Source organism: Cynocephalus volans, chromosome 1 (genome assembly GCF_027409185.1).
Source record: "Cynocephalus volans isolate mCynVol1 chromosome 1, mCynVol1.pri, whole genome shotgun sequence".
Classification (NCBI taxonomy): domain Eukaryota; kingdom Metazoa; phylum Chordata; class Mammalia; order Dermoptera; family Cynocephalidae; genus Cynocephalus; species Cynocephalus volans.
In genome coordinates, this window is record NC_084460.1 from 230,624,058 (window position 1) to 230,651,738 (window position 27,681).

The 27,681-nt window shown below is 38.6% G+C and overlaps 1 protein-coding gene across 1 annotated transcript in view; it reads right to left on the minus strand.

Moving 5' to 3' along the window:
* DPP4 (dipeptidyl peptidase 4) overlaps positions 1-27,681 on the minus strand; it is a 78,366-nt gene that overhangs the window by 42,696 nt on the left and 7,989 nt on the right. The window contains exons 3-8 of the mRNA XM_063099072.1: positions 11,988-12,086; positions 11,485-11,576; positions 10,129-10,209; positions 3,997-4,049; positions 3,788-3,860; positions 2,895-3,015 (exon numbers count right to left, since the gene is read on the minus strand). Coding sequence (XP_062955142.1) covers positions 2,895-3,015; positions 3,788-3,860; positions 3,997-4,049; positions 10,129-10,209; positions 11,485-11,576; positions 11,988-12,086 — 519 coding nt within the window. The remainder of the gene's footprint in view (positions 1-2,894; positions 3,016-3,787; positions 3,861-3,996; positions 4,050-10,128; positions 10,210-11,484; positions 11,577-11,987; positions 12,087-27,681) is intronic.

Sequence of the window (27,681 nt, forward strand, 5' to 3'; positions counted from 1 at the left end):
TAGTAATTACAGTAGAGTTCAACTAATGAACCACTTTGCATTTGCTGGGCTTCCAAAATCAGAGTAATACAAATGAATCAAAATAAAATCTTCTAGGATATATCTGGATTGTAAAAATAAGTAACCCGTTGGACCATTTTAGAATATTTTAGCATGCAATATTTAATATAAGCTCTACATTTTTTTCCTTATCTTATAATCCTCCAAATTTATGCCTCAAAACATACTAAAAGTAAATTTCACACAGGAGGCTCTCTTCTTTCTAATTTTCAAGCAGTCAACATGCCAGCATACTCTTCCCAACTGGGCTCAGTATATACTGAGCCCACAGGGTACTGGTGGGTGGTGTGTGGCTCCAGGCTATCAAACCAATATAGTGCCCAGAGTTTACTACTCCTGGCACAAATAAGGTGTGGGAAGGATGGATTTAGAATGGCAAGGAGCTCTATGAGACCCCTACTGAGAAACATTTCCTTTGCCCAGCCCAGAAACTGAAAACTCCCTTGGATTAATACTCCACTTGTATATATGCTGATGGGTAAGAGGGTCAAAGAGGGAGGCAAATGAAAAAAAAATCTTGCTTTCCAGTATATTGCTGGGCCTATTTTCAATCTCTGGCAAAGGTAGCTCCTCCCTGGTTTATTATGGGTTTTATTCATGGGACATTCAATCTCTGGCTCTTAACATGCCAAAATCTCTTTAACCAAATGGGAATGGAGGAGTTCAGTAGACTCCTAGTTAATCCACTAGTCTTATGTGAGTGTAAATGTAAAAGCACAAGCACAGGAACTAGAATCTTACAGTTAGGAAATCGTGTATTCCAACCACTTTTCTGATGCCTGAGGCCTCTTTACAAGTTGCTTCTCAATGCTTATTTTCAATAATAATAATAATAATAATAGTAGTAGTAGCCGTAAAAATAATTACAATAATAAAATGTATTATAATCATAATTATCATAATGAGCAGTTGACATTTGATGAGGGCTAGCTATATACTAGGCATTGATAAGCAATTGACATCTACTATCTCAGTTAATTCTCACAATAACCCATTGTACAGATGAACAAAGTGAGTCAAGCCTAAAGAGGATGAGCAATTTGCCTAGAGTCACATGGCTAATAACTGGTGACATCAAACATCAACTCAGACCTCTCAGGTCTGAGTTCACGCTTTTCATGTGTATGCTGTACTGCCCCTTTTAACCTCCATTGCAGCGTGTCTAGTAACAGAAAACCTACTGCCTGGTAAAGCAGCCCACTCTCCCTTTGACTGCTTCATACCTATGTCTCTGGTATGTACACATTTATGTAACAATTTATAATTTACAAAACACATTGAATTTAGTTTTCATAAAGATCCCTGGGTGGGTTTATTCATAGCCCATTTTACAGAAAAGCAAACGGAGACTTAGAGGGATTGAATGAATTGCCTGAGACAAGAACTAGAACCCAGGCCTTATGACTCCAAGTCAAGGTTTTCACTAAGAACTTCTTCATATACTGAGCTGATGTCTCATTCCTTGTAGATTTCACCCATAGATTCTAGTTTACAAAACAGTTGCAAGTACATAAAATCAATACAATTAAAGCAAGCTTTTGGTTTTAAAAATTACTTGTTAAGTACAGGGAGCAGGTAGTGTTCTGTGTTTTGAATTAGTGGTTATTTGGAATACAGAACATATTTTTCCATATTGACGATGTAATAATTTCCCTCTAGGGACTAAACTCTTATTTTTAGAGAAAGGACCATACTAGAACCATGAAGCCATTCTTCTGCATGTGAATGACTCAGTCATGAACACGCAAGATGAGATTCTTCCAGCTACCTCGAAAAAGGTGTTAAGTGTTAAGGGGTGTTCTCATCTTAGAGATGCCCAGCTGTTCCTGAGAGACAGTCACAGCTTTGAGAAGAGACTGCTCACTTCATGTGTTGATCCTGGAGGCTGTGCTGTGCTGTCCAACAAGTGTTAAAAAATCTCTAAGTAACTACTATAAGTAAATATCATTATGTTTTAATAAAACACATTTCTCGGCCATGGAAATTTATCTTTCTTTTAATGTAATTTTTGTTGTTTTTATGTTATTAGTTAATTGTACTTGACTTGAAATAGGGAGCCAAAATCACGTCATTAAAAAATCTCTTTTAAAAAAAAACTGCAAAGAAGAAATAATAGGATAAAACAGGGATGAGTCTTTCAAATAAGTATGAGGCAACCTTGTGAACAGTTTGGAACAGTCTCAAAACACATTTTATCTTGGCAACTATAGACATGAAAAATGTTTTTCTAATATTTTCTAAGTTTCTAAAATGTGTTCATAATAGTTTCTAAAATTCTTTATCTTAGGAGAGTATTCCTTTTTAACTTTTTTAATTTTGATTTTTGCTTACTTCTTCCTTTTAAAATAGGAAAAATCATAATTTGTCCAAGTTCAAGTGAACAAGAATCTTCTATGAAACATGCATTTTCATCCCCTCCATTCTCCAACCTCCAGACAATATTTTATCATCTTTTTTTTAATGTTGTGGGACTATTTAGCCTTCCTTAATAATTTCTGGGTTAGGTAGGCCTAGTTAGAGAAACATTCGATGTTAATCTGGAGGCTTTTATACCCCAGTAAAACCAGAAAAGCTACCTTTACAGAAAGGCTCTTTGCAGCTGTGAAACAAAGACAAGAGGAGCCTTGAGGGACAATGAGAGCAGAGCAGCGCCAGCTGCAAAGAAGCTCTCACTCTATGAGATGCCTGTGCTGTGAGCTGGAAAAGAGATTCGATGACATTTTCTTAAATGCAACTTATTTTGAATCGCATTGAATTTCCCCATTTTTAAAGAAACATTTAACTATTTTTAAAAGCTTAAATTTTTCATTTTGAAAAAGCTTTAAAGTGTCTACCTTCATACACCCAGTCAGTTATTCCATTATATATTTTATCTTCTTCCCCAGTCCACGTGATCCTTTGACTTGGTAAATTTGGTTCATTTTTAATATAAATATCATTTTTCCAAACATATGCCTAAGAAGATTTAAAAAGAAAAGTATTGATATCAATAATAACATGCTATAATATGTTTTATCCTGGAGTTTTGAAAACACTTATCTGTGCAAGTATAATGATTACCATAGTTAGTTATTCAATTCAAGCAAGAAGGGTCATTTTACTCCTTCCCTCCCATTCTTGTTACAAGTATACAGACTATAATCCCCAAATAATTCTAAAATACATTTTAGTATGTTAAAAATAAGAAACTCACAGCTACCGCTATTTGGATGTTAAAGTGTGTGAGAAGACCTAGAAGGCTGACCACTTCTGTAGGATCCTACAGCTTGTGCATTTCCTCCTTGGAAGGAGAACAGGAGTGCAGTTACACGTGGGAGAGAGAAGCCCAACTGCAGATAAATATTCATCTTCTCATTCAGATTCTTTCGGACTTCTGACATTCTCCCAGCACTACACAATGTGAAGATATATCTGCAGTGACACAGAAGGTCACAGAACTAGCAGAAAGCAGGTACGACTCAGAAAGCATCTAAGTACAATAGATAACTAGAACTTGAGTTTAATGAGCATTTTCCCAGTGAATAAACAATTCCCTACAGAAACTTTCAGGAATTGTATTTATTCTGTTAGGCTAGTAAAATATTATCTTGGGCAATAACAGTATTTTTTAATATTTTATAGTGAAGTATTGGCTTCCTAAGATTTCTGCTTTGTATCAGGGTTAGTAGCTTCTGCATATGAAAGATTTCAGCCAATATTTTCCAGACAAGAGGGAAGACTCACTAACCAACTTATGACCCTCTGGTGACCATGTGATCCACTGTGTATTGCTTGGAATTTTCTCTTCTGTAATCAGTTGCCTGAAAAAAAAAAAAGAAAAAGAAAAAAAGAAAAGAAAGGAAACATCACCAAAAGAATAACTCACAGTGGGATTTCCTTTAAGAAAAAAAAATTATACTAGAAAAGCCTAATAGATTTTACGGGGAAGTCACTGACCTTTTATTTAAGTCATAAATGTCATATGAAGCTGTGTAGGAATACCTCCATTGCTATAAAAGAAAACAAGAAATCTCAGGCTTCTGTGATTCTTAACAGTTCGGCCACTTGCTATGGGAGCTCCAGATGATAGATACAGTAATGTAAGACTGCATAATGCTCAAACTTTATTACTTCTTATAATTTCCTACCTAGATTCCTAGAATTTTGGAATTCAAAAGCATCCTAGAGACCATCTAGTACAAATTCCTCTGGACTTCATCTAAAACCTAGCTCTGGTATCATCCTCTCCAAAGATACTTCCCAGGACCACAGTGTGCCAAAGTGCCATTTTTTGTGCAAACTTTATTCCTAGCGCTTGCAATAGTATGTTAAGATCACCTGTCTAGGAAAAAGCAAATTTTCACTTTTCATCCATCTTACTGGCATATTTAAAATATTTAAAAGATATTTGACTCTATTGCTGGTGGTAATGTGGAGAAATGTTTACTTTTATTCACTGATGATGATAATGTAAAGTGTTATAGATACTTGAGAGCTACCTGGCAATATATACTAAAATTTAAAAAAATATATATTTATCATCATTGTTTTAATCAACCATCTCAAGAAGCTAGAAATGAAAATCAAACTAAATCCAAAGTAATTAGAAGAAAAGAAAAAATAAAGGTAAGAGCAGTAATCAGGTAGAAAGCACAATAGAGAAACATCAATAAAGCCAAAAATTGGTTCTTTGAAAAGAGTTAGGAAAATCACTAACATAGGAAAAGTGGGGAGAGAAAGTACAAATGATCAATATCAGAAACAGAAAGTAGCCATCACAACAGACTCTACAGACATTAAAAGATTATGAGACTATTAAAAACATCTTTTGCCAATACATTTTAAAAAGTAAAAAAAGAAAAATTCCTTGAAAGACACTTTATCAAAAGTCAGACAAGAAAGTCTTATTAGTCTTAAATCTAACACACACATGGAATCCATAAGTAAAAACCTTTACATTAGGAAAACTCTAGCCCAAATAACTTTACCAGTAAACTCCTTGTCATTTATCCAAGTAAGTTGAAAAGTTATGCCCATACAAAAACCTACACACAAATGTTTACAGCAGCTTTTTTCATAATTGCCAAAACTTGGAAGCAACTAAGATGTCCTTCAATAGGTAAATGGATAAACAATCTGTAGCAGATCCACACAATGGAATATTATTCAGTGATAAAAAGAAATGAGCCATCAAGCCGTGAAAAGACATGGAGGAACTTTAAACACATGTTGCTAAGTAAAATAAGCCAATCTGAAAAGGTTACAGACTGTATAATTCTAACCATATGACTTTTGAGAAAAGGAAAAACTATAGGGACAGCAAAAAGATCAGTGGTTGCCAGAGGCTGGGGGGAAGGAAGGGATGCAGAGGTGGCGCACAGGGGATTTTCAGGGTAACGAAACTAGTCTGGGTGATGCCATAATAGTGGATACATGTCATTATACATTTGCTAACACCCAGAAAGAGTGAACCCTAATGTAAACTATAAACCTGAGTTAATAATAATGTATCAATATTGGCTGATCAGTTGTAACAAATGTACCACACTAATGCAAGACATCAGTAATAGGGAAACTGAAGGAGAGAGGATGAGGGAATATATGTAAACTCTCTGCTTATTTGATGTAAACCTAAATCTTAACTGAAAAATAGTATATTAATTAAAAGAAATTAATTATATCAGATGACTTGGAAGGAGTTCCACATGCTGTAATTGAGTAAGAAATGAATGTAAAATAGGACTCCATTTTCATAGAACAAGCAATAATGAAAAAGAATCCCTATATATTTTCAGAGTTATATGAACAAGAGAAAAATATAAAATATGAAGAGATATCCACTAGACTTCAGGGAGCCAAGCGAAAAAGAGGAAAAAAAAAAATACAGAAGACAAAAAGTATGTATATAATCACATATTCATGTCTATTAAAAATTATGTCTGTATGTGGATGCATAAATGATTACTTGTCTATATGTCTGTCTTCCCTAACTACCATACTCCCAGAGGTAAGAAATTGTGTCTGCTTCTTCTTTTGATACATGGAATCTGGTCTAGTGCAGCCACACAGTAGGTGTTCAAGAAATAAACCAAACAAATAAAATTCGAACTGCACCAGTGAGGATGAGACAGACTCGGGTAGCCAAGCGCACACAGTCATATGACAGCAGGGCTGAGACTCAACCTGGGGTTCCTGACCTGAACTACGTATCACTTCTCACCCTCCTGTGCTCTCATGTCAACAAGTATTTATTAAATTCCCACTTTTTGCAAGTTGTACATTCTTTTCTTGAATCCCGGATTATTTTGACACACCCCCTACTTGTTTCTGGGCAACTTTGAGCATAATACTATGCTAAAGCCAAAAGATATGGCAAAAGCTAAACTATTAAGAAGAGTTGAGATCATTTCAGGATGACAGAACCATCATGTATCGTAAAAGAGAACCCAAGAAGTTTGGTGTGTTTACTTCATCTTTGAAAACAGACTCATCAATCGATTTAGTGTATAAACACTGGCAGGTATCGTCTGGCAGACAGTACTGAATACCACAGGGTCTCTCTGCTTGAGCAGGAATAGACAAGTAAACTACAGTAAAAGCATCCCAACAGGATGTACTGAGAGATATAACAAAAGTGGATGGGGAGAGGCAGGAATCATAAATTCAGCCTTGGGGAGGGAAAGAGGATTATGGAAAAGGCGATTCTTAGGCTGAGTTTAGTGGTAGAGAACTGACACACAGAGAATAGGTAGAAGAGCACTGTAGCAAAGTGAAGTTGAAGTGCAAAGGTAAGAAAGGTCATGTTTAAGAACACAAGATTTAAAGTCTTTTAATCTGGATTCAAGTCTCCACTGTGTAATAGCAGGCAAGTTGATTTCTAAGCTTCAGTGTTCTTTTTAGGAAAATGGGGATAATGGCAGCAACAATCTCAGGTGCATGAGAATGCATGTGAAGTGCTTAGCAAGGTTCTGGAACATTGTCAACATGTGATAGATGATACAACTATTATTATTATCTCTGACGCCTTAGGCAATGAGCAGAGAGACTAGGAGAACATCCCTACCAGAGTGGATGTACTTATTCACTGATTTATTTATTCATTCACTCATTTATTTGTAGCCACAACTTAGAAGTAATACTTGATTATTCTGGATGTACTGTCTCAGTCATGGAGAAGCCATGTAGCAGGATCTAAAGAACACTGAACAGTGGACCTCCAAGGAACTGTAATAACATTAGACTTTTCTTTCTTCTGGATATGTTTCTTGAGAATTGGTTTATCAAGACATTTATGCTGTACAGAAAATTTTACTGGATAGTCTTAGAAGTAAAAAAAAAAATAGAAGATATTGTTCCCTACTTGCAATAACCTTATAATTTAGTGCTTTGCAATAGAACATGTATTCATTTAATAAGTATTTGCTGAGCATCTGCTATATGGCCCTGTCCTAGGCACTGGAGGAGCAGCAGTGACTAAAACACACGGAAGCTGACACTAAATAAGGCAGGTAATAAATAAGCAAATAAATAAATAACAAAAGATTCAAAAATGTTATGGAGAAACTAAAATAGTCTAATGTAATAGAGAGTGGTTGGGGGGTTATGGGTGGAATAGAATGGCAGGGGGCAATATTCAGTAAAGTGATCCAAGAAAGTGATCTTGGATCTGAATTAACAAAATGGAAAAGCCATATGATGATTAGGGGAAGAAGGTTCCAGAAGGAAGCAATAGCAAGTTCTGTGGCCCTTAGATGGGAATGAGGGTGATGCTTGAAAAAGAGAAAGAGCTGTGCACTTAAAGGTTCTCAACTTTGGATCATTTAATCCCCTGGGAGCTCTTAAATAAACCTGTGTCTGGGCACTACCCATAGTTATGATGAGTTACTGCTTTGGGGTAGATGACAGGCATCTGAGTTTTTCTAAATCCTCCCCGAGTGATTCCAAGGTAAAGGTTTGAGTGAGTAGGAATGGCCAAGCATGGTGAGTACAGGAGAAGGTGGTAGGAGATGGGCTGAGATGGGCAGACTGGGGTCCAATCACACAGGCTCCATAGTGCCATAGTTAGTGTTGGTGTTTTATTCTGAGTGTAGTGGGAAGTGATTGAAGCATAGGTGTGGTAGAATCTAACCTAGGTTTTGAAAGAAGCACTATCTTGGATACTACCTGAAACATGGGTTGTAAGCCAAAGGGGACAGAGTGAAAACAGCAAAAGCAGTTAAGTACACAAGCAAACATCAATGTCACAACAAATACAAATCACCAGTGGTGGTTGTCCAACTAAGGACTACCAATGAAATGCATGCATTAGTACATATCAAATGGTACTTGTTGAATCTAGCTAACAGTAAATTGAGCTGGTATTACCTTTCTGTTACCGTAATCTCATGTTAGTTTTTAACATGGACAACTAGTATTCAGAGGTTTTCAACCCTGCTTGCCCATTATAATAATCCACAACATAAAAAAACCAAAACCAAAAAACAACAACAAAAAAATAGGATGCTGGCTTTACCCCTGAACCTTCAATTTATTGATCTGGGGACTGAAACTGGACACTGGGAATTTTTTAAAGTTCCTCAGTGAATTCATTCTATAGATAGCAATAAAAACCACATAATTCAACAAATAATAAGCTATTAATTGGGAATAGATGTGTTAAAGTTGGCATAGGATTCTGATGTGCTTATAGTTGATAGGCTCAGCTTTGAAAGGTAATACCAGCTCAATTTACTATTAGCCAAGTTCAACAAGAGCCATTTGAGGAGTACTAATGTATGCATTTCACTGGTCGTCCTTAGCTGGACAACCACCACTGGTGATTTGTATTTGTTGTGTCACTGGTGTTTAGTATAATCAAAAAGCCTACATGTCCAGGAAATGGAGCCCAACCCAGTGGATCCAGGGTAAATGCTATGACTGAGAGTCACCATCCTGAGATGGTAAATGGATAGGGACTAGTTCTCTTGGCCTGAACACAGCAGTGTTGGTGTGTACGGTAAGGCCACTCTATATTATTTATCCGAGAAAAAAAGTCATGGTGTAATCCCCAGCTTTGTATTTTGTTTTCAACCAACAAAATGTCTACATAGGTTTTAAATCTTTCCTACATGTCTCCAAACTTCCTATACTTGACAACTGCTGTCAAATCCATGAATAACCAAAAAGCCTCAGTTAAAGTTATCGGTGATTTCCCTGGAAAATAACATAAATAAAATGGAAGAAAGCAATAATGAAGTTTAAGTGATTGTATTTTAACCAAAAAAACTGAGTTCTTTTGACAATCAAAAACTTAGTTAAAATGTTGACATTGATAGTCATTCCAGTGTTGGCCTTTCACTCTATGTTGAAATAATATGTTTGCAACTTATCCAAATCCATTTAAATACAAAATATATTTAATAACAAAAAAAAAAAAAAAGTTATCGGTGATTTGCATCCATCTTAAAGACGAAGAGGATGTATGATAACTGTAACTTTTCCTGAATGTGTGAGAATTCGGTGCTAGGCTGGGTGACTGGGGGAAGATGAGTGCCCCTTGTAGGACCTTTGTGACTGGTATTCAGCGTCCCCTCCTTAGAAGAGTTTGTACATGGCAGGACCTGAAGGTGGGAAAATGGTCTGGGTCATTCTGCAGAGTCTCTTCTGGAAGAAGAATTTAACTCTGAAAAGAGTTAATGCTTATTGAAATAATAATGCTTATTGAAAGTCTTACTAAATGTAAAGGTGAGGCAAAGGAAATAAGGGATTATATCTCCAGATGTACAAGTCAGACATGTAAATTTACTTTTAAATTAGATGATAAATGCCTATTATAAATTTTTATTAATTTACATTATTAGTATCTGTGATATAATAATATTAATTATGCTTTTTAGTATTTGAAAGCACTGAAAATGAATTTCTTTTAAAAAATTTGTTGGACTTGTCTTTTATGAATGAGAATGACTTTTTGATTCTGAACTAATGAGTTTTTAGTGCTTATTATATTACTTAGATGTCAATTTTAAATATCCATACACATGAAATCAGTTATGAAATAACATACTCTAGGATTCTTTAAGTGCCACAGTAAGGAAGTATTTCTTTTACCTTTACATAGTTGTATTCTAGGAGAAGAAACTGTCCATCAGGAGATACTGAATAATCATTTATAGTATGTCCAAACTCCTCCTGTCCATCGAGAAGAAAAAAGAAAAAAGTCAACGATGCAATTTAACTGCTATCATTGGGCACTTACTGCATACAGAGTACTGTTCTAGACATGTGGCTCATGACTTGGGAGCGCCCAGTCTGGGAAGGATGGCACATTCACCCCACAAATGATCGCAGCCAGTTGTGCTTTGATCAGTGTTAGAGAGCCAGGGACGGACAGATCAATGGCTGTAAGGGTGGGGATCAGGAACAGAGAGAGAACTTTCTCAACAAGGGAAACAGCATGAGCAAAAACCCAGGTGTGGGAAAGGGCATGCATGGTTAGAGAAGGTTTAAGGGTTAGGTGTGACCTGAACACAGCACAGTGTGTGTCAGACATGGTGGAAGGGGAGGGGACATCAAATTAGAGAAAGAGCTAGGACCTAAGTCTACGACGTGGAACTACGACCTATCTTTTGTATGTGGAAGTGATAGGATCATGTCTATTTTTTAACAAAAGCACATTGGTGATTCAGGGGCTGAACTGAGAGGGAAGAGGACAGGGCTTGTAACAGCCTGGATTTGGGCAATGCAGTGATATGGTCTACAGAAAGGAGTAGGAAAGTAAGTTAGAGCACTCACTACCATGAGATTAAACAGAACTATCAAGTAGAGATGGAAATCTGTGAGACACTTGACATGCAGAGCAGGCATGGATAGGGTTGGCTCAGGTGACAGGAATCAAGGATGATTCTGAGGTTTCCAGCTTAAAAGAGTTGGAGGAGAATTAAGTGACTATTTACCAAGACTGGAAACTGGGGAAGAGAAATTAGATGTATTTAGTTTGCTAGGACAATGAAGGGGAGATCACTAGTTTAGCTTGGTATATGGAGTTTAAAATGCCTGGAGGCCATCCACGTGCAGGAGCCCGCAAGTTATTGGAAATTGAAGTTTGGATCTTGAGAGGAAGTTAGTGTTTGCCTATAAGAATCAAGGCCAGAAAGGAGAGTGCTGATACTGTGGAAGTGCATGAAATTCCCCTAAGGAGAACATGCAAAAGGAGGAGAGGCCCCCACAGGAAGTCAGAGCCCTGTGGAGCACTTACATTAAAAATTGGGCAGAGGAGGAGGAATCGTCAAAGAAGACTAAAAAGTAGCCAAGGCAGGGAGCGTTTCAAGAAGGAGAGAAAGATCCACTGTGCCATATGCTGCAGAGAGTCCAACAGGATAAGAAATGACAGTACTTATGACTTGAAAGGTAATGAAAAAACTCCCCAGAATTTCATGTGTGAATTAATTATGCGATTAAACATACAAATGTACTGTTCTCCAAGAAAATGGAGCTGTTTCCATATTCAGCATTGAATAGCAAGAGATTATTTTCTTGTTTGTAGAGATATTCATAATCTAAAGAGAAAAAACAGCCAGATCAATATTTCAAGATGCTATTAAACATCTTCATAAGCTAAAAATTATGTAGTAAAATTTAAGATTTAAGTTCACAAACTGCTAAATAAGCACTTCTAAGTTGGAAAACATGAATGATGAATATTACACTAGCATTCTTTCATTTTTCCATCATTACTGTCAAGGTTTCAATTCACATTTAAAATTTTATAGTTCATATCAGAGAAATATTTAGGTTTTTTCCTGTCTTCTCTCCTTTCGCACACTTAAGTAGAAAAAAGTACCCTCCATAGAGTTCTCAAAAAACAAGAATTATATCTTCTCATTGCCATAAGAGTGCCCCACAACCCAACCCTAACTAGAACGAATGTAAGTATAAAAATGTGCCCCCCCTAAAAAAAATTTCCTTACCTGAAACCCACCGCAAGGAGTAGAGCTTCGTTCTAAGAGTATTTTTTAAGTAATCATTTAGAGTATAAGTTCTGCGACTGTCAGCTGCAGCATCATCTGCTGGTTGAAAAAAAGAGCCAAATGTTCAGTAAGATGGAATAACCTAAGTTTTGGATAAAATAAACAAACGGATCTCTACAATATACCCTGCTCCCAAAATGCGGAAATATGTTCACAAAATGCAAGACACATTTCGAGAGATTTCAGACTGGATGGATGAAGTAAAAAAAAAAAAAAAGCACTTAACTATAAAGCCTGTGTGAATGTGTGTGTTTCACTGTGCAGTATTAGTGCTATATTAGCGAGTTTCACTGTGAAGGTCTATGTCAGCAATGTCCAATAAAAATATAATGTGAGTACATTTTTTAGTAGCCATATTTGAAAAAAAAATTAAGCTAAAATTAATTTTCTTGGCATATTTTATTAAGTTCAATATACCCAAAATATTATCATTTCAAAATGTAATCAATATTTAATGATATTAATGAGATCTTCCACACTCTTTTTTTAAATACTAACTCTTTAAAGTCTGGCAAGTAGTTTACACCACCAGCTTATCTCAATTTGAGTGGGCATGTTTCAAGTCAATAGCTACATGTGGCCAGTGACTGCAGCAGTGGACAGCTCAGGCTAGATCTCCCTTTTCTGAGGCCTTGAGGTCCATCTAACCCCTCTTGCTCCTCAGAGACTTTTAGGACATGCTGAACGCCCAGTTCAGGGATCTTGGTTTCTCTCACTGCTTTTCCTTGAACTTGGTAGAATTTGTGTAGGTCTATCTTCTGCTACTGGTGACCCAAATTCAAAGTCTGAGAATCATTTTTATGTCGGCCTCTTGATTCCCACCACCCCTACCTAATTGACCCTGTTCTTCCTGGGAAATCTTTTCTTCTAGGTATTCCTGCCATCGGGTTCTCCCATTCCAATTCCTCCTCTGCACCATCACTGGAATGATTTTTCTAAAATGCCACTTTTATCCTGGCGATCTCTTCCTCAGAAACTTACAGCATTTCCCCATTGCCTATGGGAAGATTCAAACTCCTCAGACTGGCATTCATGGCCCTCTGCAATGACAGGAGACACGCTTCCCAGGCTCATGTCTACTGTCTCCTGGCAAGAGCCGTCTCATCTAGTCACACTGAGCTGCCTGCCGAACCCAGGAGCTTCTAGGCTTTTCTGCCTCTGCTTCTCATCCTAAGCCACTTCTCTGTGATGTCTGCAAGTCCTTCTTCAGCTGTCACCTCTTTCATGAAGACACCAATTCTGCCCCCTCTGGCTTTTGCGCCCACACTATTCATTTGGGTCTTGTCATTCACTGACATGTTGATAACTATCTTTCCATGCCTGTCTCTGTGGTAAACTCAGCTAGGCCATGTAATCTTTGGAGACTGGGCCTTATTTTGTTTGTGCACGAACACACATGATTCTCATTGACTGACATAGGATATCATCCTACTAGCACAATCAAGCCAACATGATTTCTCTTCCGCAATCCCAGAGTCCATCCACTGATGACAACGAGCTTAAAGTCTTTTTCTAAATCCTCTACTTTCTCCACATCTGCACAAACAATCACACAGCCACAATGTGACCTTCCTATAACTGCAGTTATTACTCTGTTGGAGACCGGGCAGCCTGCAGCACCTTCTTTTTAACAGCCTATAGCAAGGTAATTTTTTTATGGGAAATGTTCCTTCAAAAGATGTTCTTAAGATTTTATTTCTTCAGTTCTTCTGTTTCAATAGATAAAATTGCTACATTTTACTTTATTACTTTATTAACTTTGTTTAAACCTAGTTTGTTTAGGTTACAGAAGTTTTAAGAACCTGTTTTTCATTTTCAAATCAGTCCTGCATTTCAATCCTGAAAGTGAGTAGGACATCCATGTTTGTTAGCAGAAATATACCGACTGTGTAAAATCAGTCCTTAGACTTGACAACCTTCAAACAAGAATTAAAGCCTTGCACTACAGAAAATATTATTTGAAACTTGTACTGGGAACAATAACCACAAACTTGGATTTATTCACTAAATCCCTCAATTGTTTGTATCCACTCAATCATACTTTCATACATTACATAGTGATAAAGCAAGTATTATTTGAAAAATACTATTGAGGAGATATACCCTACTATCAAGAGCTATTAGTCTAAAGCAAACATGAAACACATCCTCGAATTAGTATAATTCGAGATATAAATGGTTATAGACATTCATAGTCCTGATATTTACTGTCTGCTTATATAGATGTCTAGATAGAACTACATGTATATACACATACACCCATACATATTCTATTTTTCCATGAACTTTCTGAAGCACCCTCATACATAATAAAACAGACATATCAACACAGAACATCCATCACTGACTCTTGATTTTGTAAGAGAATTAACTGCATATTTGTAATAGCTCATGTACAGTGTTGTCTCATTTAAATGTTATCTTACTTAAAGGTATTTCCCAGTATGGGGGGGTAACACACATCTGGAATGTTAAAACAGTCCAGGCACGATCCCCTTGCCATCGCCTGCGCCCAGCGGGCTGCTCTGCACGTTGATGGTGGCTTCCTCACTGAGCAAGCGTTTACCTCTCCTCTCTCCTCAGAAGACGCTGGCTTCGTCCTGTCCTCAGCTCACAGTTTTTCTAAACCCATCATCTCTACCACGTTTCAGCTCCCTGCTGCTCATGATGGCCCCTGTGAATTGGATCCATCTGCTGATGTGACGTTGATGCCACACTCCTGCCATAATCCAGGACATCTTTGCAAGGCCACGCCTCTCTTGGCTTGTGCTGGGCCCACTCAGCTGCTTTCCAATAACCTTGCAACCCGGTTTCCACATAGCAGCTCCCAGTCCCAGAGCAGCATGGCTAAATTGGAGCAAGTGGAGAACAAATGTTCCTGATTTTTTGCTTCCATTTGATAAGCAGAGCACATTGGAAGACAGTTTTGAAACATCTAGAGGCAAGTGAGTTTTGGGAGAAGGGAGAGCCAAGTTCTGGTTTTGACCTTTAGCAAGTTCAAAGTTCGCTGCCAAGTTTACAACCTATTCTGTCACTCTTATAGGACATGCTCACGTTTCTTCATCCTTGTCTGACAGGGAACTGCTGACAGGGCACTGCTGCAGCAACAGATGAAGGTCTTTGGCTGCTCGTGTGTTTTCGTGGTGTGGCCTGGGACATGTCATTCCTTTAACTTATCAGTTCAAAGCATCGTGCTAGCCAAGTAAAGCAGTTAATCATGTGTTACCCATCAGCTTATACAGCAACTCTTAGATTCAAATCTTTAATTAAAAAAGAAATGTTAGCAACATTTTACTTTAATTCTTTGTCTAAAGCAACTATTAGGTTGAACCATATGAAAATACCATTTTTATTTATTTTTATTTTTTATTGAAATGTATTGATTATACACATTTGTGGGGTAGAGTTATATATCAATACATATATACAATGTGTGATGATCAAATCAGGGTAATTAGCATAGTTATCATTACAAAACTTAATCATTTCTTTGTGATGATTTGATCTCTCTTCTTGCCATTTGATAATATGCAGTAAATTATTGTTAATTATAGATTCCTAGCTTGACTGTACATGAAAATACCACTTTTATCCACCAAAAGGTAGAATAGCAGCATTTAAAGTGGCTCAACCTAATAATAAATTCTTACAAAGGAGTATAGTATCTTAATAAATTCTTGCTGTAGGATCAAAATTATTTCTGAATAAAAGTAATTCCATAATTATAAGATTCAAATAAGAAAGAAGTGTAGTTCCATGGAATATTCTTGCTTTGGCCAAGTATTACTGGATATTTTGAATACTTCTATATGCATTCACAATACATTTTCTTGTCTGTATTAAACTCTGATATATAATCTTTCTACTTCACAAAGATAAGCTGCTTTGGTAAATAAATCGCTAATTAAATATATCTAAAAAAAGTGCCCTTTACAGCTCATAAGCCCATAAAGTTGTCAAAAACAGGCAAAAGAGACATCTAGTTATAGCATTCCTGTGTTCATATGGTAATCGGTTAAAGTTCCATATTGACACTTATATCTATAATGGATATAAAGGAATAAAATGAGTGTTACTTCAGAATTTGTCGTAGCAAAATAGCAGCCTTGACACAGGGACAGAGGAAGAAAACTCAAGAAGGCAGAAGAAGAAATTAATGGAAAGTTCCTCATATCCTGTATCTGTGTTATCCAGCAGCACACGCAGGCTACTACCCACTTCCATCGTTCAAGATACCAATAAAGGGGTTGAGTAGCTGGTGGCTTTGAAATCAGTGAGCCTGGATTTGAGCCGAGGCCTATTTCTTGCCTTGGAGCTTTGGGAAAATTACTGAAACTTTGCTCGGTTTTGAATTATCACATGCCCTCCAAAATTCATGTAGAAACTTAATCCCCATTTTGGTGTTATTAAGAGGTGGGGCCTTTTGGGGAAGTGATTCAGTTACAAGGGCTCTGTCCTCGTGAGTGGATTAGGGCCATGTAAAAGGATTGGAGGTTTAGGTCTTTTTGCTCTTCCCCCTTCTGCCATGGGAAGATGCTGCCTTGAGGAGAAAAAATGGACGGAGCAGGCTCTCATCAGACACTGAACCTGACTTGATCTTGGACTTCCCAGCCCTCAAGTACTGTGAGAAATAGATTTCTGCTCTTTATAAATTATCCAGGCTCAGATATTTCGTTATAGTAGCACAAATGGACAGAAATTGGTACCAGAGAAGTAAGGTGTTATAACAAATACCTGAAAATGTTGGAGGCAGCTTTGAAACTGAGTAATGGCTAACGGCTGGACCCATTTTGAAGTGCATGCTAGAAAAAGCTTAGATTGCTATGAACAGTGCACTAAGGGCAATTCTGGTAAGGACTCAAAAGAAGAGGTGAATATGGAAAGAGCTTCAGTTGTCTTAGAAATTAAGTGGTTGTGATCATAATGCTGATAAAAATATAGAGGGCAAAGGCCATTCTGATGAGGTCTTAAATGGGAATAAGGAACATCTTATTGGACACTGGAGGAAAGGCCATCTGTGTTACAAAGTGACAAAGAGCTTGGTTGAATTGTGTCCATGCCCGAGGGCTTTGAGGAAGGCAGAATTTAAGAGCTATGATCTAGGCTATTTGGTGAAAGAAATTCCTAAGCAAAGTTCAGGGTATTATGTGTATTTTCTGACAGCTTATAGTAAACTGTGAGAAGAAAGAAATAAATTACAGACAGAATTTGCAATCAAAAGGGAAGCAGAACTTTAAGGTTTGGAAAAGTCTCAGTTTGGCCAGGTTGTAAAGGCTAAAAAGGCATGTTTTGAGAGAATACCAAGGGTTTGGCCAAGTGACCATTTGATAAGGAGATTATTAATGAGAGAAGGAATCCATATGCTATTCACCAAGACAATGGAAGAATGACCCTGAAAGGATGTCAGAGATTACTGGCACTTCTCCTCCCATCACAGACCCAGAGTACCTAGGCCCAGAGGATGAAACTATATCAAAAGAAGGGCCTTGGGTGCCCATGGAGCTTCAGCATTCACTGCCCTGTGCTGCCTCATGAGCCACCTCATGTGCTGCCTCAAGTCTCTGCTCCTTGCATTCTGGTGCAGTGTTCCCTGGTTGCCCCACGTGTGGCTCAAGTGGGCCCATGTGTGCCTTGGGCCACTGGTTTGTAAGGCACAGGCCATAAACCTTGGCAGTATCCATGTGGTGCTAACTCTGCAGGTACACAGAGTGCATGAGCTTTGATGGCATGGCTACCTCCACCTAGATTTCAAAGGATGCCTTGGAAAGCCATGGGGCAGGTGGAGAGCTAGCACAAGAGCAGGGTCACTGCAAGGTGCCCTCATAGGGAAATGCTTAGTGGTACCATGGGGGCAGGGCCATCCCTGGAAACCTAGAACTGTAGAGCTACCAGCATGCAACATCAACCTAGGAGAGCCACAGCCAGAAGACTTCAACCCATGGGAGTTGCAGCATGGCAGAGCCCAGCAGAGCCATGGGGATGTAGTGCCCTGGACTCACTTTGGGATCCAGCCCCTTCTCCAGTGCATCTGGAAGGCAGGACGTGGAGTCAAAGGAGATTATCCTCAGGCCTCAAGATTTAACACTATTTGCTTTGCTGGATTTTGGATTCACTTGGGAACTATTACCCCTTTCTTCTCTCCTATTTCTCCCTTTTGGAATGTGAATGTCTACATTATGTCTGTCCCACCATCGTATTTTAGAAGCACATAACTCGTTTGATTTCACAGGTTCACAGATGAAGGAGAATTTGACTCAGGATGAATTATACCTTAAGTTTCATCCATACCTGTTTTAGATGATATTTAGATGAAACGCTGGACTTCAGACTTTTGAGCTGATGCTAGAATGAGTTAAGATTTTTTGGGATATTGAAATGGAATGAGTGTATTTTGCATGTGAGAGGAACATGAATTTGGGAGGCCAGGGGGTAGAATGCTATGGTCTGAATATCCCCCAAAATTCATGTGTTGAAACTTAATCCTTGTTGTGGTGGTATTCAGAGGTGGAGACTTTTGGGAATTGATTGTCACCTCATGAATGGATTAGTGCCTTATAAAAGGGCTGGAGGTAACTATGTTATGCCTTTTGGTTCCTTCACCTTCTTCCATGTGAAGACACAGCAAGAAGGCCCTCACCAGCCACTGAATGCTGGAGCCATGATCTTGGGCTTACCAGCCTCTAGAACTATGAGAAAATAAATTTCTGTTGTTTATAAATTACCCAGTCTGTGGTATTTTGTTATAGCAGCCCTAAGACATTCTTTTAAATCCTCAGTTTTTAAATCTATAAAATGAGAATAATAGTGTTATTTAGCCCATAGGAATTTGTAATAATTAAATGAGATAATATATGTCATACGCTGGGCTCAGGACTTAGAATTTAGGAAGTCCTACAGATATGTTATACTTTGTATTATTGTTTTGTTGCAAGCATGTGCTAGGCAATCAGGATGCAAAGATGAATAAAAAAGATTCTCTCTTCTGGAGCACCTACCAGTGGTGCAGAAATTAAGAATTTAACTACAGTAAAACCATAGCCAATCTAGTCTCACTATGTTCATAATTTCAAATGATCCTAATAAGACAGCATGAGACCATTAGATTGAGAAAACATTGAGGATAAGTACAATATAATCATTTGCTAAAGTGCATGCCTAACGTTATCCGTACCATCCATAGTAAAGTCAGCAGTTTACAGAAAGAAGGCAAGAGTGATGTTTCTCTAGTTACAATATACTAGAGGCATCAGAAAACAATCGCAATCAGCAGATTTACTTTCTCAACAAGAGAAAAATCCTAGGTGCATCAAGTGATATCTGGCAAATGCATTTAGGGCAGGCGAAAACTCAAATACTGACTGATTGAAGAACTTTCCAGAAAGATTTACAAGCATAATTTACAAGGCTACTCTTTGTTACAAACAGTTGCCATCCAGGATACAAGGAAAAGCAATCATTGGAAAACAAGACTGCCACAGAAATTTCCCCTTTCCTAGTATTTGCCAGGCAAAACTTTCAGGAGTGTGGGGCAAATGTTATTACACTACCTGCCTCTGGGGCTACTAAGGAATAAAAAGTTAAAAACACGAGGAAGAATAATACATTCTTATAGAGTTCTTTCAGTATGCTGGGATGTTCTAGGCATCATATACTTTTATTGACTCATTTATTCCTCTTATTCTCATTCCCATTTTACATATAAGGAGACTGAGGCACAGACAGGCACAGCCGGTAACTGAACCAAAGTCCCATGTTTTTACAGCCATTAATTATTTCAAGCCCTACTTTCCTGGGTTAACTTTTACAGATCAAATTTTTACCAATTTTTAAAAAAACTCTGTCCTTTTTATTTTATGTTGATTGTTTCTGCCACTTTTTCTCATTACAAATCGGATAAAATATGATAGTTTACATTTACTTTTTATGAGAAAATTGATATTATTTCCCCTCCCATGTTTCTGACCTGCTCTGTTGCCTCAGATTTGTATCTTAAATGGTGCAAATTCAATTCTTCCCTACTCTTGATCACTCTGGATGCCAACAGAAAGTAAACGCTGGGGCTAAAATGTCCTTGCGATCAAAAAGGCAGCGTCAAAGCACACCGCTTTGCAATAAACCCAGGTGGTTACAAAAGAAAGTGAGAAGAAGGGAAGGGAGAATTACAGCATTGGATTCTTTGGAAATCAGAGTTGTCCTCTTTTGTTGGAAAATTAAATCTTCTCATGTAATAAAAGGAGAGCAAGAACTAAACATATGATATGCCAACATAGGATCTCCATTTCTGTCTTTCAGAATTCCCAATTCGCTTCGGTGTTTACCCTTCCCCTTCCATGTGCTAAGGAAGGAAGTTCCTCTTCAGCCCCAGAAAAGTGAGTCTAGTTTAGTCTAGTCCAATAATGTCTATTCGTGTCCTTTGCCAGTCATTCATTTAGTTATGGGCAAGTGACATAAATCTGGCCAATAAGACCAGAGGGTAAAGTCTGTCTCAGAGCAGGGGACTTCTAGAAATGGTTTTCCTCTCTGCTACAACAGACTATGAATGAGGAGCAGCATCCTCTCCTGCTCCATGAGAGAGCTGTGTGGGCACATGCTGTGCTGGGCAGCCATGCTCAACCGTGAGAGGACAGGCTTGGGAGCACACATCAACAGTCTGAGCATGGCAGAGCTGAGGGATGGAAAGACCTCCTTGAAGATGTTGGTGGCCACTGCATTAACAGGCTCAAGAACTGCCTTACTTCTGCAATTGGCAATTACATAGATGCTAATAATAACATAATAATACAACGCAATAGCTTACACAACCTTTGGTCAGGTATTCTGTTACTTGCAACCAAAACGATTTTATCTGGTACAATCAGTCTACACAATCAGGGGGCTGTAAATTGATGAGAACTGAATATGCAAGTGAACTGCATGACTGGGAGGATTGGAAGGACTATATTCAGGCTCATTAATTATTAACCCTTTATGCTTGGTTGGTTTCCATACAGACTTCCCTGGGCAGCACTTATCATTTGCTTGTTAGTGCTGCCATAGCCCATCGATCATTGACTAGAAGGGCACTTCGCTCTTTTGATTATAGTTAATGTTTATGTTTCCTTTAATTTGTAAATTTTTTGAGAATAAGGGCTATATTTATCCTCTTTATATTCCTAGGGACCAGCAAAGTGCTCAATAACTATTTACCAACTGGAAAATTGCCTTCTGTTAACAAGTCTGTGCTGGGTGAATATGAGGTAGAAGGTCCTCCTGAACCCAGCCTTGGAAAAAGAAAGGCCGATCCAGTAGGATGAGGGAGTTAGGCCAGTGGAACCTCTACAGATTAGCTTTTGTGGGAAGGAAAAAGCCATGGGCGCAATAGCAAATCTCCACTTTAGCTATCCAGGCAGATGCCCTCTCCTTCCCTTCCTCTTTGCAGTCTTGTACATGATGTCTTACCTCCAAAATACATCCCACATATGGTTGTAGGGTTTTTGTTTTGTTTGGTTTGGTTTTCTACTTATTTCTATCTCCAATGCTAACTCCCTTGTCCAAGTTGTCATCATCTCTCACATGAACAAACCACCCTCCACCCCCAACTATTATCCACACAGGAGTAAGAGACATATTTTCAAAGTGTAAATAAGATCAAACCACACACATGCTTAAACCCTCCAATGGGTCAGAATCACACTTGGAATAAGAAACTCATTTCTGTGCCCCTCAGTCCTCTCTATTCCACTTTATTTTTTTCTTAGTGTTTATTACCATATGAAATTACTCATGCGGGCCGACCCCGTGGCACACTTGCGAGAGTGCGGCGCTGGGAGCGCAGCAACGCTCCCGCCGCGGGTTCGGATCCTATATAGGAATGGCCAGTGCACTCACTGGCTATGTACCCGTCACGAAAAAGACAAAAAAAAAAAAAAAGAAATTACTCATGCACTTACCTATAACCTGCCTGCCCCAGGCATTGTTAAGGTCCAGGGAGCAGGTTCCCCGTCTGTACTGCTCCAGGTTATACTCCTCCCTCCCCCCACCAACCTGCAACAACACCTGACATGCAGTAAACATTCAATAAATGTTGTCAAATTGACAAATACTGCCTCTGGCCACAGTAGGACCTTAGCCCTGAAGAGGTTTTAAGTCTTATGTTAAAAGTTTCCTACCTAGAATAAAAGCATAAAGAAATAGAAAAGAAAAATAAGAGTCATCCATGGAACTCGTGGACCTGAATTTGAGCAGGGTGGCCTTTAAACCTGAAGTAAACAAGGAGAGGGCCCACAGAGACGGCATCAGGGATATAGAAACCACCTGGCTCAGTTTGGGGGAACCCAGTGTTAAGTCAGGGAAGGGGTAAGTGATAGTACCTGCTCGAGACTCACCCCTCACGCTCCCTCTTCCTCAGTTACACATCCCAAGCCACCATGGCTCCCAGAATGACAAGAACAAAATCTCTGCTAGCTTTGGTTCTGCCTTCAACAGCCTCTTCTTTTTGGGCCTTAAATACTGAATTATGTGACCTAAGTTCTTGAGTCTACTTGCTTTCTCAGTAAACCAAATAATGAAGAAATATGCACATACATGTGTATAGTTAAAGAATGCAAATGGTTTATATCTAAGTTTTAAAAAGCTTCCTAGGAAGTTATAATTTTGGCATACAATATATAAACGAAAGTACAACACTTGGTAAACGGTAAAACAGCTAACTCATAAGTTCTAATTTTGTGGTTTCAGGTTACTCTCAAATTGAAAGACACACCCTCTCTTGGAGGTTGTAATGGAGCTGCAAAGACTAGAAGTAAAAATATTTACAAGATATTGATTTATACAATGAGAGGATTTGCATCCAGCCATAGAGCAATAATTAAACATTAACTCAGAAAAACTCCCACCAAGGCATTTCTTTAAATCAGCTATTTATGGGCACCAGCAGGTTCAGAGAAGGCTACAAGTCAAAATATTTGGATTCCCAAGATCTGGTACTTAGTTGCAAGCCTCTCAACTTTCTATGCCTCAGTTTCTTCAAGTGCAAAAAGACAAGATATTAATACATCTCTCTCACATGGGTTGTTCTATGAAGATCAAATGAAATAATGTAACTCACATCAGGAACAAGGCAAGTGTAATTTAGTGCAAGTAAGTAAACCTGGACCTACTATTACTACTATGTATTAGTCTGTTTCTGTTGCTTATCACAAAATACCTGGAAGTGGGTAATTCATAAGAAAATGAAATTTATTGCTTACAGTTTCTGAGGCTGGGAAGTCCAAAGCCCAGGGAACACATCTGATGAGGGTCTTGGTGGTGGCAACAGTGACTCAGGGGCCTCACATTGAAAGATGATGGAACAGAAAGAGACCAGCCTCTCATGTGCTCTTCTTTTAAAGCCCTCAGAACCACACCACTGACCACCATTTTTATTCCATTCACTAAAGCATGGTCCTACAATCTAATCACCTCTTCAAGGCCCCACCTTTCAATTACCTTATTAGGATTTCTCACCCTCTTAAGAGTCACAGTGGGGATTTAAGATTCAGTGAGGATGGGGGGTGGGCATCCAATTTATAGCATACTATGTTACTAAGTAAGACCATTCAAAAGCATGGTATGACAGTCCTGGTCTGGAAGTTGTTGCCTGTGTGCAGCTTTATATAGGAATGGAGGCAATAGCAATAAGCTCTTTTCTTCAGAATACTTAGCATACAAGGGTTAGCAGTCATAAAATTATAATATTGCTATGTAAATGAGAAGTTGTAACAATTATGCTAATATGACCAAGTTGATTTTACACTTAATTGCAAGCTAACAGAATAATATGGTGTTTAAGAGTGCCCACTCTAGAATTACATTGCCTGAGTGTGAATCTCGACTCTATGGAACTCTGAGCAATGCTGTTCCTCAACTTCATTGGCAGCCAGCCTCTGAGATGGTTCCCAGTGATCTCCACCTCCTCTTATTTATGCCCTCTGTAGTTCCCTCCCATATGGTATCAGGGTTGGCCTGGGTGACCAATACCGGACAGCAGGAGTGATGGTATGTCTGCCACTTCTGAGGCTGGGTCGTAAAAGGCACTGTGGCTTCATGCTTAGTTCCTCTCTTGCATTCTTCATTCTAAGGGAAGGCGGCTGCCATGTGACCCTAAGAGGTCCACTTGTGCGGAACTGAAGCCTGTAGGTAACTCTGGCCTTGAGCTAAAAGCCACGTGAGTGAGCTTGGAAGGAGATCCTCCAGCCCCAGTCAAGCTTTCAGGTGACATCTTGATTGCAACTTCACTAGATTGCAACTCTGAGCCAGAACCATCCAGCTAAGCCACTCTCAAATTCCTGATCTACAGAAATAATGAGGTAACAAATACTTACTGTTTTACATTTTTGGGTAATTGGTTATGCAGTGATAGACAGCTAAAGCACCCTCTCAAAATTTCTGTAAATCTTCTGTACAAATGGAGAGATAATAGTACCCCTCTCAATGAGTTGTTGTAAGAATTAAATGAGAAATATATCGAAGGCCCTCACCCAGCCCCTGGCACATCGTGAATACACGTCGGCAATTACTTCATCCTTGCATGTCTTCTTCACAAGCAAGGTGCTGCTGCCAGGTGTTTACACTCCCATTTCCCGTAGGCCTCAACACTTGCTCAAGTCATCAAATTTGAACTGCATTGATCCAGCCCCAGTCAATCCCTGTATGTCATCTTTCTCTAACCATCAACGAGATAGACAGTCTTCCCTTTCTCTCTCTCTGGTCCCTTTTTAGAAGACAGACAAAGATTTCTAAGATAGAGATAGTTAAGGTATATGCTATGGCTAGGGACCCAAAAGCCAAAATAGCCGGCCTGAAAAAGGCCAACCCACTGACCTCGTGATCACTCTGCTAAGGTTGATGACTGTTAACTGAGCTAGCGGGAGTCAACTTGAGCTTTTACAGAGCACACTGTTTAGAAAGTGTCCTCCGAAATATACAAAGCTTTCATTCAGACTCATTTCTGTGCTTTTAAACCTGGAATAGATTAGACTTCCTCAGGCAAACTTCATAGATGCTATCTTTTCTCTCTGATTATTCCTGTCTCCTTCACATTTGGGTTTTCTTTTATTACAATGGATGAATGAGCAGTCAAATGTTCTATGCACTGAAAAAAGGTGTTGAGGATATTTACTGCTAAAGCAATGAAAAGAACAAAAAAAGAGATATTCTTCTACCCCATAATAAAACAATAATAAAAGTATTTAACAACCAAATATTTTAAACCTCAGCATATAATATAATGTAAAAAGGGAAATAAAGGAATCACCAATGCTGGGTGAGAAGGTTTTATTATCATTAAGCCATGAAGATTTCTATAATTGCATACAAGTAAAGTGTTTTCATATATTTAATTGCTGATTGTCTGGGAAACTAAATGTTTAAATATGCAACATCTTTCATAAAAGGATAATTTAAAATAAAATATAGTTCTTTATTATATATCCAGAAGGAGGTGACCTTTTAATTTTTCTTGGTAAAATGCATGATCTCCTCAAGGAGTTTTTATTCTGAAAAAATATGAGAATAGTATTAAGCCTCTGCTTCTCTCTTTAAATCTCTCTCCCTGCCCCCTCCTCCTGTTCCTGGGTGTGTCTAGCTCTGCTAAAGTCAGCATTTCATATGGAAACACTTGACCTTCTCTGTTAAACCAACCTCTCAGGAGATGAACTTCGGTTTACTCATTTTTTCTTCCTTCCTTTGGCTGTTTAGTTCTTTGCTTCCCACGTAATCTAGGTCTTCGTTCTGTTTTACTTTTCTATCAAATCTCCCTTCCTTCCTCCTTTCCTTTCCTTTAATTTTCATTCCCTTTCCCTTTATATTTCTCTCCCCCCACCCTCTGCCCCACTCCCTTCCTTTCTTCCTTCCCTGTATTTGTTTAACGTTAAGCCTTGATTGACAATACAGAGGGCATTTCTTGAGTGATGACTTTGGATTCTTTGTAAGAATGCTGTCCTTTGATGTGGCACAGCCCAGAAATGATATTGCTGATTTAGTGGAAATGCTGCGTTCCTGAGAGTTCATCTCTGTCCCTTATGATAAGGCAGGAGGTGAAACATGATGACTTTCCTTTTTTCCTTAAACATACATACATGAAAATTAAGAAATATAAGAGAAATAACTAACTAAATAAAGCCCCCTCATGAAACCTCATCTGCACCCAGTTGCTCAAGAGGCACCTTTAGCCACCCTCCTCCTTTCAGCCTTGTGTCTAACCAATTATTAAAGTCTAGTCGTTTACATTTTTGAGTAGCTCTACAGCCTCCAAGTTCTGATCTGCATTATAAGTGTCCTGGACCATTTCCTTTGCTTCCCCTGCAGTCTTCCTCGATTTCAACCCACATTCCCACTGCCAAGCCCAACAGTTCAGACGTTCTCAGAATTCTTCTGGGAGCTCTGCAGCAGCCACAGGCAATAATCAAACTCCTTTCCCTACTGCCCACCTTCCTCTTTAGCCTTGGATCCTTTTATAATCCCAGAGTAGAGGATATGATCTTGTGTCTCCATGTTGACACCCAGGCAATCACATTTTCTGGAAACCCTTATATCCAGAAAGAAAATGATGTTAAGTATTCAAGATTCCCACACAAAAAAAATCTCTTGTGAAAAGTCTTCCCTGGCTTTCCCAGATGTGTTCCCATGATGGTTTGCTCAAGCCTCTCTATCTTTTTGAACTTAAGAGTAGTAGGTGGAAAGAAGTGTGTCTTTCAGGAAGTTCTCCTCAAGAGAACGTTCTTGAAATTTGTACAAATTTCATTTGAAGGAGAGACTAGGTGCCATTTAGGGGAAATGGCAAAACAGCCCCTTTCCAGTTATATATGCTATCCAGCAAAACAAAAGCCCCATGGAAGGCAGTTCCACAAACCAGGCCCCTGAAGTGTCACTGCCCATTTCAAGTGGCTTATCAAAGTACAGCATTCCTTCCAATTTTCCCTAAGGGAAGTTCTGATTATTAATTTTAACCATCATTCCAGTGATGCTGTGATGCCTCAGTGATGTTTTGGAGACCAAGGGGCTATCCAGGATAATTTGATATATATATTTGTTTGCATATTCCCATTCTACTACACTATAAACTTCTTGAGGTCAGGAACCTCTATATAAAATTTAATCTCTGTATGCACAGCAACCCGGATATTGCCTGGAGTATAATGTAAGCCTTACAAATACATATTAATTGAATGACTGGTCCATCCTTTTCCCTCAAGGCTTTGTGTATGTTGTTGTTTATACAAAATGTTACTTTATGAAAATAGTATATTTTAACAGTTCATGAGAAAGAGTCAAACATACGTGGACTGATATCTGTCATTTAATAGTCTAAATGGTAGTGACCACTGATTTCTTTAAATGTTATTAGCCATAGGTCAACCCATTCAGTTACTTAACCTTTCCCACCTTTGCCCTGGCCGTGAAACTGCAAGGCAAACCTGGTTTTGACATCTCTACAGACTACTTCTGAACTGTCACCTTGAAGTCTGGATGAGACCCCCTGAATATGTAAGCCCTGACTGTACATTTCCTGGTTGGCTAAACCACCTGGACAGAATGCTTCAGCTGGCTGACTAATTTAGAAAGTGCGTAATACTGAAACGAAAGTAAGTGTTTAAAAAAAAAAAGTAGGGCCAGA